General features: G+C 35.9%; 1 protein-coding gene across 1 annotated transcript in view; it reads right to left on the bottom strand.

The window, feature by feature from the left end:
- Exoc5 (exocyst complex component 5) overlaps nucleotides 1-12,735 on the bottom strand; it is a 64,664-nt gene that overhangs the window by 15,435 nt on the left and 36,494 nt on the right. Inside the window, exons 8-12 of the mRNA XM_057786044.1 lie at nucleotides 12,176-12,220; nucleotides 11,933-12,073; nucleotides 11,251-11,333; nucleotides 9,978-10,187; nucleotides 8,231-8,378 (exon numbers count right to left, since the gene is read on the bottom strand). Coding sequence (XP_057642027.1) covers nucleotides 8,231-8,378; nucleotides 9,978-10,187; nucleotides 11,251-11,333; nucleotides 11,933-12,073; nucleotides 12,176-12,220 — 627 coding nt within the window. The remainder of the gene's footprint in view (nucleotides 1-8,230; nucleotides 8,379-9,977; nucleotides 10,188-11,250; nucleotides 11,334-11,932; nucleotides 12,074-12,175; nucleotides 12,221-12,735) is intronic.

The raw sequence follows: 12,735 nt of genomic DNA, 5'->3' as shown, positions 1-12,735 counted from the left end.
AGATTGGTTTGTAAAAAATTTTGGTAAACAAATTACTGATGTTGGGAATAAAATGGTAGTTATTACAATAGTTTCTACAAACAGTGATGACAATAAGAAAAATGTCATGAATAACTTTATTCCAATAAATACAATTTTGGTGAACTATGAAAGTCTTTAAAAGATACAAATTAGGCCGATGTATTGGTGTAACACACCTTTAATCTCAGCAATGGAGGGAGAAGCAGGTGGATGAATCTCTGCAAACTGAAGTTAGCCTGGTCTGCATAGTGAGACCGTCTCTAAAACAAACAAACAAAACTGCCAAGCTCACTTAAAATTAGATTACCTGAAATTTCTATATATATTAAGTGGCTGAATTATTAGCTAAAAATCCTTACAAAGAAAACCATAGCCCCAAGTAACTTCCCTTGTGAGTTATAACAAACCTTTTAAGACAGAAAGACCATCATCTACACCCATAAACAATTGAAAGCGAAGGCAGAGGTACTTTGCATATCATCTTATGGGCACAGGATTACCCACATTATTAAAACAAGACAAAGACATCAAAGGCCAATATCCTTCATAAACACTGATGCAAAGATTCTTAACAAAATTTAATGCACATGGGCCAGCAAGGTGGCTCAGAGAGTAGTTTGCTGTCAAGCCTGAAAATGTGAATTCAATTAGTGGGACCTACTTTGTAGACAGAGAGAACTGACTTCCTTAAGTTTTCCTTTAACTCACTGTCATTCCAAACAAAACTAAACTTTCCTCTGATAGAAACTGGTAAGCTATTGGACATATATGAAATACAAAATGATCCATATGGAAATGTCAGAGGACATACTCCCTGAACTCAAAGCCTACTGTTACTACAGCCAACACAGCATGATATTGGCATAAAAGATAAACGGTGCAGAATAGAGAAACAGTCAACTCATTTTTAACTAAGGTTGAAACTAATTTGTTGAAGAAAGAAGTCTCCAATAAAGGATGGCAAAATAAATGGAAACCTAATTGTAAAAAACATAAACTTCAATCCATACATGATTATATTAGGTTCCTAACTTAATTCAGAGTTGACTATCGGCTTTGTAAGCAACACTGCAGATTATAAAACTACTAGAAAATTTAAAAGGCAATTCCTGTAATTCTTAGCTCAACAAAGATATACCTGCAATACAAAAAAATGCCATCTACAACAGATGTGTTAAATATATTTCATCAAAATCAAGAACTTCTATATTTTGAAATATTAAATGCAAAATCATATATTTGATGAACAAGCTATAGAAAGATTATGAAACTTAAAAAGGGTTCAAAGGATAACCTGACTTTAAAAATGCACTAAAGATACGAAGAAAACACTTCATCATAGAGAATGTTCAGAAGAGAAACGCATGAAAAGATGCCCAGTGTGAAGCCATCAAGTCATTAGGAAAGCGAAGGACTGAAAGCCTAAGCTAGCACTACACACTCTACTAGATTAGTTATTTCTTAAGATGAAATACCCTTATGACTCACATCACAGCCAAGTATTTCTGAGATAAATTCATGCTGATTCATGTAATTCTAGCTGGTTCATTTAAACTGGTATAGTTTTCTAGTGTGTGAACAACACCATTATTTTTTATTTCTCTTTATCACTGATTTTTTTTTAAAGTGACAAATTATTCTTCAAAGTAACTATAGCAAATTTGTGCCCCCCCCCATTACTGGGCATTGAGCCTAGAGACACACATGCTAGACAAACACTTCAACAACAAACTTCAGTCCCAGTCCTCACTGTAATAATTTTCAAAGTCATTGGTAGTATATGAAAGTATCTTTTAACTCACTTTGTTACTAACACATGATAATATCATAGTTCTTAATTTATGCTACCTTAATAAAAATAAAATGGTATTATTCCTATTTTACTTCCCTATTAATAAGTAACTTATATTTTAAGTGACATATATATTCTTTGAATATTTCTACTAATTTGTATATTAATTTACTGATATTCAAAATGAATAAATAATATATATGCATATAAATAAAATACTAAAATTTCCTCAGTTCTTAATTCCAGTATTTAGGAGCTACGATTCTCCAGGATAAAAGTCTAAGAATTATCTCACTGGGTCTTTATGTCGATTAAATGAGTTAGCCGGGCGGTGGTGGCGCACGCCTTTAATCCCAGCACTTGGGAGGCAGAGGCAGGCGGATCTCTGTGAGTTCGAGACCAGCCTGGTCTATAAGAGCTAGTTCCAGGACAGGCTCCAAAACCACAGAGAAACCCTGTCTCGAAAAACCGAAAAAAAAAAAAAAAAAAAAAAAAAGAAGAAATGAGTTAATAACACGTGAAATATGTAGATTAGTTACCAGAACATGCTATTAATATAGTACCAGGAGAAGCCTCAGCACTGCCCCAAGCCGGTGTCTATGGATGGGGCCTCAGGACTGAGCAGGAACTGGCAACAAGACAGACTTGTGCTCAGGCCACTTGTGTCCAACTACAGCTTGGGCCTTGAATAAACCAGGTCCTTCCTTCAGTCACAAGTCAGCTTAGGATCAGTCATGGCAACCAAGGGACTGTTTTTACCATGCTACTACGGACCTGAGCAACACAATGTATACAAAGACTTCATCTGCTAAAGGAAGACAGGAAACTAGGCACACAAATTTTCCTCAGAACTGAATGCCAGGCCTACTGGTAAAAGTTAACACGAGATGGGATACAACAGACCCTCTCTTGAGCCTAGTGCCCACAGGTGGGACCTTTACGCCTGTCCTAGCATCGGGTGGGTCAGCCGTATACACCGCCAGACCTGCAGAGGTTCCAGGCCACAGACAGAGACTGGACTGGGAAGACCACAACAGTGTGAACCTTTGTCCCTATCTCTGTGCTGCACTCATTTCAATGGACTGTGAGCTCTGAGTAAGACCAAGTATTACTGTATCTGTGACAGCAAAGACAGTAACTTCTTTTAGAAAAAGAAGACAGAGCTGGCTGTAAATTATCACTTTGGAGGCATAGACTAGACATCCAAGGGCAAAGCTGTGGAGTGATGGGCAAGAACCCTGCAGTGCTGAACACATGACAACAACTGTAGAAACAGGTTTTGTGCCTACCCTGGCTCGCAGGAGAAAGATGTATTCATTACCTTTCTATGGAACGCCTAATGTCTAGGTCTTTCTCACTAACAATCTAATGTCAGCTTTATAGTATGACTCTGGATTTGTGACAGATTCAAGCTTGAAGTCCTCTCCAGTGCTGAAATAATGACAGTAAGAGAATTAGAGCTGGCAAAAATCTAGACATAGGGTGCCATCTAGTGTTAAAACAAGGACAGTGACCAAGGTGTTGGAGATAATAAACAGATTATTGTGGAAGAATGAGTATAAAAATACAAGGGAAGATTACTATGACAGTAATAAGCATCTAAATTTCCAATATGCAGACACTACTGTAGGCCAACAAGCACCCAGAGTTCTCAGGGACCCAACCATGAACAAAACAAGGCAAAACAGAGCCAACCAAAGTGTGTGATCTCTCAAGACAGAAAACACAAAGTAGATGTTTTAAAGAAATTCTAGGAACCTCAAGAAGATATATGCAAATAATTCTGCAATTTGCCAAAGAAAAATGAAATAATTTATAAAACCAAAACATCTTGGAACTAAAAGCATGGTAAATGAAAAATGTGATAAAAGCATCATTAGCAGAAACAAGCTGAAGAGTCAGCTACCTCCCAAACCAAATATATATGGAAAAGAACAAAAGGAGTAGGAATATAAAGATTATGGGAACTACAGAAAAGCATTAATAGAGCAAATATTCAGGCTAATAGGATTCAAGGATGGGAAAGCAAGAATAGAGAGTTTATACTTCAAGATTCAAAGGTTATAAACAAGTTTCAAAGGTTTAAGACAAGAAGATTCTTAAAGCGACAAGAAAAAAGGAAACAAATAGCATGTAAAGGGATCAACAGTGCAAATCTGTCCTTAGAGGTGAAATGTGGCTTTTTTTGCTACCTTCCTGTAGTATGTATCTGGGTCCTTTTTTTTATTTTTAAATTCCACTCAGTCACTCAACTGGAGAACTGCAGAGTTTTAATAGCCAAAAGAGATTAAGATGTTCACATGTTGAAAAAGAGAGAAGAAAAATAAAGCAAAACAAACAAACAAAAAACCCTAACAACTAAAGCCTGTCAACAGAAATACTATACCCAGCAAAGCTAGACAATAAAAATATTATACCCAGCAAAGCTAGCCTTTAGACACAAAGAGAAGAGACATTTCCAAACAAACACTGAGAATATTTATCACTACCATATTTCCCCTACAAACAAAACAAAACAAAAAACTCAAATAAACAAAAACAAACCCCAGAACAAATGCAGGTGTTTTCATCTTGTTCACATCTCTTCATTTCAGTGTGAAGAACTCCCTTTAAGCATTTGTTCTGGGGTTTGTTTTTGTTTGAGTTTTTTGTTTCTTAAAAGTTGAATATCTTTCTAAATAAAACAAAAAATCTTTGGGAATTATACAAATACATGGAAATTAAATACCTAAACCATCAATGAAGCAATAAAGAAGGAAATTAAAAATGTCTTGCTATACATGATAATGGAAATAAAACAAACCAAAACCTTGTAGATGAAACAGTACTAGCAAGAAGTTCACAGCAACAAATAACTATGTTTTTAAAAACATACTTAAGTCTCAGTGGATACATCTACAAGACAATTCCTCCACCTTGCTTAGACTCAGGTATGGTTATGGAAGAGGAAACAAAAAGATTATAAGAGCCAGAAGAACACGGACTTTTAAAAAGTTCACCATTTCAAATCTAATGTAGCTATTACTACTTTTGATTTTTAGATTTCAAGTTTGCTATGAGATTATGTCTCCTAGAAATGTCAGAAGCTATACTCATAAAGTCTCATTCACAAGAAAGCCTACCTATGAGCTGAACAAGGACAACAACAGATATGCTAACATGGGGTAGGGTGGGGTGGAGGAACCAAAGGCTTCAGTCCTACACAAACAAGTGCTGGCAACTAAGGGATGATGAGGGTGGGGGAAACAGTCTTCCCCAAGGAAGTGCAAACCAATAGAAATGTCAGCCCTGAAAACATACATACAAGTAACATTATACAGACTGAGGTTGTATTCATATATTTAGGTATATTTATGTATTTACATAAAGGTATATAACAACAATTATGGAAAAACCATGAATTTAAAAGAGCAAAGAAGGGTGAGAAAAGGGAAGGGGGAATAATGATATAATTATATTATAATCTCAAAAAAATAAAAGAAACAAAACAAACAGACTAAGAGTCAGTGCTGTTGATTCCAGCACTCAGGAGGCAGAGGGTCTCTGTGAATTCCAGGCCAACCAGGCTACCGAGTGAGGCGATCTCAAAAAAGGAAAAATGAAAATTCTACATAAGTAAATCAGAGGTGGAAAAGTATACATTATAATGGATGCCACAAAATACAAAGAATTAAAGATTATTATAAATAAAGATATGCCAACAAATTTGATAATCTAGAAGAAATGGATAAATTCCTGAACACATTCCTTATCATGAAGAAAGAGAAACCTAAACAGACCAAGAATGAGTAATGAGATTGCCCACCAGTGTTATGACTGTCATGGACGTGACTGTTGGGCTCCACTGGGACTCTGCTGTGGACTATCAGTAAAGATGTGCTACATTTGTTTATGCTGTGGAAAACTTGCTTACTGATGCAAAGATGTGTTGTGCTCTTTTATGTTGCATTTGTTTAACTCTGCCTGTCTAAAACACCTGATTGGCCTGATAAAAAGCTGAATGACCAATAGCAAGACAAAAGAAAGGATAGGTGAGGCTGCAGGCAGATAGAGTAAGTATGAGGAGAAATCTGGGAAGATTGAGGAGCATGAAAAAGAAAGAGAGGAGGACATCAGGGGCCAGCCATCCAGATACAAAGCAAGACACGGAATAAGAAGTAAAGAAAGGTATACAGATATAGAGAAAGATAAAAGCCCAGAGGCAAAAGATGGATGGGATAATTAAAGTTAAGAAAAGTTGGCTAGAAATAAGCAACATTAATGTCAGGCATAAGTAAGAATATGCTTCCAAGTGTGTATTTATTTGAGAGCTGGGTGGGCACCCAAAAAAGCCAAAGAGCAAACACAAAAAGACCAAATAAATACATAAATTAATTAAAAAAACCCAAAAAACACAACTACAGGATTCAATGCATGTTCCACATGAGTGAGTTCATGCCTGGTTCTGTGAAGTGGGTCAAAGACCCATGGCCTAGAAAACCATGGACCTTAGTGGTGAATCTATTGTTTCTGTCTGGCTAAATGGACATACTATCAAACTACTTCCTAAACAGTTACATTTATTTGCACAGGCTAGTGTTGCCTCAGCATGGACACAGAAGTTTCTTTTTAATCTGACAAAAATCTTAACACAAATAGAGAAAACAATCTGTTCAGCTGATGTGGGACAATATGTGGATACGTACAACTAACTGTCTCTAATAAGAGACACAAGTTCACTCAAAATAAATTAAAGCCTTAGTGGAACCCCTCAAATTATGAAACTACAGGAAAACATAGTGCACATAGGGAAATTTCATTTGTACTTTAATAAATAAAGCTTGCCTGAAGATCAGAACACAAAACAGTCACACTAGTCAGTCATACAGGCCAAGCAGTGGAGGCACACACACCTAATACCAGAAGTCACACTAACAAGCCATAGAGGCCTTTAAACCCAGCACTAGAGATGATTATAAGGCAGGATGGGACAAGGAACTCGCTCTCTTTCAGTCTGAAGATTTCATAGAAGTAAGAGCTCTCTAGTGATTTGGCTGCTTTGTTTCTCTGATCTTCAGGTTGAACCCCAATATCTGTCTCTGGGTTTTTATTAATTGTGCTAAAAGTGGAAATACTTCAGCACACTGGAATAGATAAATGCTTCTTGAATGAGACTCCAAAAGCAAAGTAAACAAACGTGAAAACAGACAAAGTATATTCAACTATAAAGTTTCCACCCAGCAAAGGAAACAGCCAAGAATGAAAGAAAACTTACAGAATAAAAAGAAAATATTTGCAATTATACAATCTAATAATTGTAAATTCATATGGAGAGCATATAAGGAACTCAACACAATAAAAACATGATCACTATCATTAGTCACCAGAGAAATAGTAAAGAAAATTACAGCAAGTTATCATTTTACTCCAATTACAAAGGCAAAAAGACAAAAAGGAGCACAAGCTGGAGAGGACAGGGAGAAAGAGAACACTTTCTACTGAAGGCGGGAATGTGAGCAGCCATTATGGAAAGTGTTACAGAGATTCAAATGCATTAGACCCAGTAGTCCCCTCCTGGGTACAGAAACAAAGGAAAGGAAATTTGCTTGTTGAAGAGGGATCTGCATTCCAATGTTTTTGAATTGAAATTTATGTCCGGGCAATAATTTTTTGAAGCATGCATGGGCAGCCCGTATATGGAAGTTCTGTTGAACTTGTCCATATAGTTTCATGGTCTAAATTGATAAAAATGACTGACCAGGTCTCTTCCTCAACGTTTACTACAACAATATTTGCAACAGCCAAGAAACAGAATCAATTTAAGTGTCCACTAAACGACAGATAAAGAAAATTTTGTATATATACACACGAAGGGATACTGTTCAGCCATCAAAGCCATGAAATCCTGTTGTTTGCACAATGGAGAAGGAACTGGAAGACATTCTGTTAAGTGAGTTAAGCCAAGCATGGAACAACAAATACTGTACGATTTCACCCATAGGCCAAAACTAAAGGGAATTTCACAGACGTTGAGTGGAATATGGTCACTCGCAGCCGAGGAAAGTGTGGAGAGAAGTAGAGAGGGATGGAAAAGGGCTGGTCAAGATTCTACTGCACCAGCAGGACGACAACAGATTAACAATATACTCTATAGTTTTAAATGTTAGAATAAATTTTGAATGTTTTTACCACAAAGAAATGATGAATATGAGGATATATATGCTCATCCTGATTTGAATATTACTCAATGTACACTTCTTATCAAAACTTCATATGGTATCTATATGGTACATGCAATTTGTATAAACTGTGTCAATTAAAAATTAATACTAAAAAAATTACTTGGTCCTAATCAAGAAGTACATTTTTATCTTTCTATAAATGAGACAAAACTTGAAATATACAATTATAGCTTAAAAATTAATTTATTATTCTTACCCTATGACATCTCTCAAAGGCTTGTTTGGTTTCTTGTAAAAGATTAACGACCACTTCTTGAGATAGGAAAGTTTCCCCATGCGTATCAATACTTGGCCCCAGTGGTAAGTTGGTACGTTGTCTAATCCTTTCTTTCAAATCTTGAATACTAGTACATCATAAAGACAAACCAAAAGAGAAGTTTACTATGTTTAGATTTTAACTGCAAATATGCTCAAACTTAATGCATATCGGCAAAAAGAAAAGAAAACCCAAAATGAGCCAATAACCAAGAGATTAACATTTTAATTATAAAAGTTGGTTTTTAATGACTTTCACCAAGACAGGATAAATTTGAGGTTTTGAACTTTGGTGTGCACGTGCACAAGTATGTCTGGGTGCATGCTCCTGTTTACTCACAAAAAGCCAGATGAGGATGTCAGAAATCCTACCTGGATCACTCTTCTCCCTCAAGGAGCTATTCTAAATAACAAAAAACTAAAAGTAGTCTTGTTTAAAAAGAAAGACTTAAAATTTTAGTACTTCTTTTAAAAACACAACCATTTAAATATATGCTCATATCTTCACTATATTAAACTAGACCTATTAAGTGTAACAGCTTTCCTTAGTGATTAAGGGTCACCTGTTATTATGTACATATCTCTAGGTTAAATTACTTTTGCTACTAGAATATATAGCTCAGGCTACTGTGAACTCAGTTTTTGAAGTCTTATGTTTATTCTTTAGGTTTTTTACTTTTTGAAATAAAAAGATTTTGATTTAGCATGAAAACTCAAGAATTTCTTTTTAAAATGTATTAGATATGTGTGTATGCATGTGTGCAGGCTCATACAGCTCAGAAGGCAGTTTTCAGGAGTCAGTTTTCCTACCATGGATTCTGGGAACGGAACTTCGGTTATTAAGGTTCGCACCAGAAGCTCTTTTACCAGCTGAGCCATGTCCAGCCCGAGATCTTCACTCCTTTACTAATGGCATTCAAGTCTTAATCTTTGTTCACTATTACAACCTCTAACCACAACAAGAGCAGCCTGGTGTAGAGGTGTGGACCCTATGGAAGGCAGCACAGAGGCTAGTCCTCCTTGTTGGATCTGCTAGGTCCCATCTGGGAATGACTGTCACCAACTTTACAGCAAATTCTCTTCTCATATGCAAATTCTCAGACTTTACAGTATAAATCTAATAGTTTTATGTTCAGATAACCAAAAAAGATCATCAATTCAGGGCTGCGTAAAATGTAAATAAAGTGTTTGCTCTTTCATTCACAGCTTTAATATTGAATGATGTGATTCATAGTTAATAACCCAGAACAATTAACTCTGGAAAGGAACTTAAACTACAGAATTCTTTATATTATCTTTTACTATTTTGATTGAGAAGTGTTTGATTTACTTTTTGTTTTGTTTTGTTTTCTGTTTATCGAGACAGGGTTTCTCTGTGTAGCCCTGGCCATCCTGGAACTAGCTCTTGTAGACCAGGCTGGCCTTGAACTCAGAGATCCTCCTGCCTTGGCCTTACGAGTGCTGGGATTAAAGATGTGCGCTGCCACCACCTGGCTTGATTTACATTTTAATCATGCTATTTAGACCATTTCAGTGTGTCAGTCGAGAGTAGGATTTGGTCAATAGTACATACAGTATGAAGAGCTGTACACAGAAAATCTTAATTGCAGCTAATAGTTACTAACTTTACCCAAACTTAATGTTCTTAACAATTTCATTTTAACTACATTCAATTTTTAGAAACCTACCCTCCTGTGCCAATGGATCTCTTTTGGTGGTTTTTTGAATCATAATAGCGCTGTAGGATCATAGCACTTCTGCTTTTCAAATATCCAATCTCCACTTCAATATAGTTCTCCAAATAGGAAATGAAAATGGATTTGATAAGCTTAGACAAGAAAGTCTGTTTATCAGTACCTAAGTTAAACTCCATCAATTTGCTGGAGAGACTGGTGGTTCTTTTCATGGAAAAGAGAAAGAAAAAGATTAATATATCTTTTAGATACAGGAACAACATTATAGATCCTATATATCATAATGGAACTTTAAGGGTTTATATCAAACCTTCATTTCTGAAATATTGGGAGACTACTTAAGATATAGAAAGCAGTTTATAAAGCTATACACGAAACAGAATAGAATATTACAAATAATATAGTTTTGAAAACTGACATAAAATGCTGGAGATGACCTAGGGAAAAAGGCTGTGAAGCAATGACTAGCATAGGAATGGCAAAAATGGAGAGCAGCTAAGGTATGTTCTAAAGCCTTCCACCACAAGTACTCACGTGATAGGAAGAATTTACTGTCTGGTCATCATTTCTGTCTGTCCATGTGGACACCATTGAAGAGAGTATTGCTCTCTTCAATGCTTATTAGGATGAACCTTCTCCCAAAACAAAGAGACTGGGGATGGATGTAACTGTACTAATTCTTTTGTTTGTTTGTTTGTTCCTGTTTTTCAAGACAGGGTTTCTCTGTAGCTTTGGAGCCTGTCCCGGAACTAGCTCTTGAAGACCAGGCTGGCCTCAAACTCACAGAGATCCGCCTGCCTCTGCCTCCGGAATGCTGGGATTAAAAGTGTGTGCCACCACTGCCCGGTATCTGTACTAATTCTTAAAGTAAAACAACAACAAAAATACGACAAAAACTAGCTCATAAATCGCAAATGAAATTCTCAAGTCAGTTAAAACAAGGTCTTTTGTTACAACAGTAAGAATTCTGCTCTTGTGTACCTCCAATCTATACAGGCAGGCACTTACTGCAAAAAGGGACAGTGCTATCTGACAAATATCTGAATACTTTCCTATTTTCTATTAAAAGAGAAAGAGAAAGAAAATATAAAATGTATGGCTATTGTTTAATAATTAACAACATACCTCAGCAAGGCAGTCACACATGTTGTGACAGTCTAGTATTCACAAGGAAGAGGCAGAAAGACCTCGGTAAATTTGAGGTCAGCCTGATCTACACAGGAAGTTCCAGGCTAGCTAGAGATAGTGAGGCCCTGTCTGCACATACCTGGTGTACAGATCATAGAGACTTTTGAGATACTGCTCAGCGTCCGATTTCCTGCATTCTTCTAGCTGATCTCTCACAAAACTCTAAAAGGGAAAGTAACATTCTTAGGAATGAAGAAATACTAAATTATATAATTTCAAGATCATTATGTTAAATAAATAAACCAAACTTAAATAAATAAACCAAACTTACAAACACAAATATCACATTCTTTCTTATCTATGAAACCTAGATTTAAAATGATATGAGAATGCTGTGGGTAAGTCATAAAACTAGAAAGGGGTAAGCCGGTAGGAAGCGAGCTTAACGGAGCTGAGAACATAGAGGGTGAAAGCAGAGGGCTTCTATGAGGAACAGAGGGACAGCTTGGAGGAGGAGGGCCCAGGGCAGGGGAGCAGCACAAGAAAAAAGGAGAACACATCAAGTTGCTATAAATGAAACCCATTTCTTGATATGCTAACTTAATTATTTAAAAAAATCTTCCAAAAGCACTGACTTCAGTTCACAGCACCCACATCCAATGGCTCACAATCACCTGTAACTCCAGTTCCGGGGAATCTAACACCTCTGGTTTCTGTGGGTACCTGGACTCATATGCATTAATGAAAATAAATTTTAAAAATCTTGAAAAAAACAATACATTGCCCTAAGAACTATTTAATTTATTACTGTTTAAAGTTACCTGTAGTTTGATTTCAAACACATTCTGAATAAGTTTAGCCAGTACTGCTTCTGGATTACTAAAGATATCTCCAACTTGCTTGTTCACTCGCTGACAGAGTATTGCTGCATCTTCAAATATATCATTTCTCAAGTAAGCACCCTAAATGACAGAGGTAATTTACATTGTTAATATATTATTTATAAATAGCTTCAAAATAAAAATTAGTATAAAATAGAATTCAAAAATATACTGTAAAATTACCTCCTGGCACTGCTTTATATAAACATCAATACAATGGGAATAACCCTATAAAGAGAAACAATGTTATTGTCTGGTTCTAATTATAATAGCAGTCTCAGCAGAAGTGTTATATGTAATAAAACTACATCTTGTACCCCAGTGAATGATCAGCAGTCATCAAATATAAAATGAAATAATGGTAGTGAACCATCCAGTAATTTAACATGGGTATCTTGTCCTATCTTCTATGATTAAACTAATAGAATTTTTCAATGAGGATTTTCTCTCCAGCTCAGGCTCCAGGAAGACAGCTCCATAATACACATGTATGTCTTCAGCATCTGAGATCTTCAGGTCCCTATTTCTAGTCACAGTGCACCTACTCTTTGGTTCATATCTTCCACTAGATATTTATATTCAGGTTTTCTTATTTTTTATTTATAAACATTTTTTATTGAAAATGATATACCTGAAGCACAAAGGCTAATGACATGATTTTCTTTCACCAACTATTTATATTGCTTGATATGGCATTAATATTACCAGAAAAGCCTTAAAAAATATTAAGTAACATTTAACAA

Source organism: Chionomys nivalis, chromosome 12 (genome assembly GCF_950005125.1).
Source record: "Chionomys nivalis chromosome 12, mChiNiv1.1, whole genome shotgun sequence".
NCBI lineage: Eukaryota > Metazoa > Chordata > Mammalia > Rodentia > Cricetidae > Chionomys > Chionomys nivalis.
The sequence above is the reverse complement of the archived record's forward strand: the minus strand, read 5'-3'. Positions and strand labels throughout refer to the sequence as shown.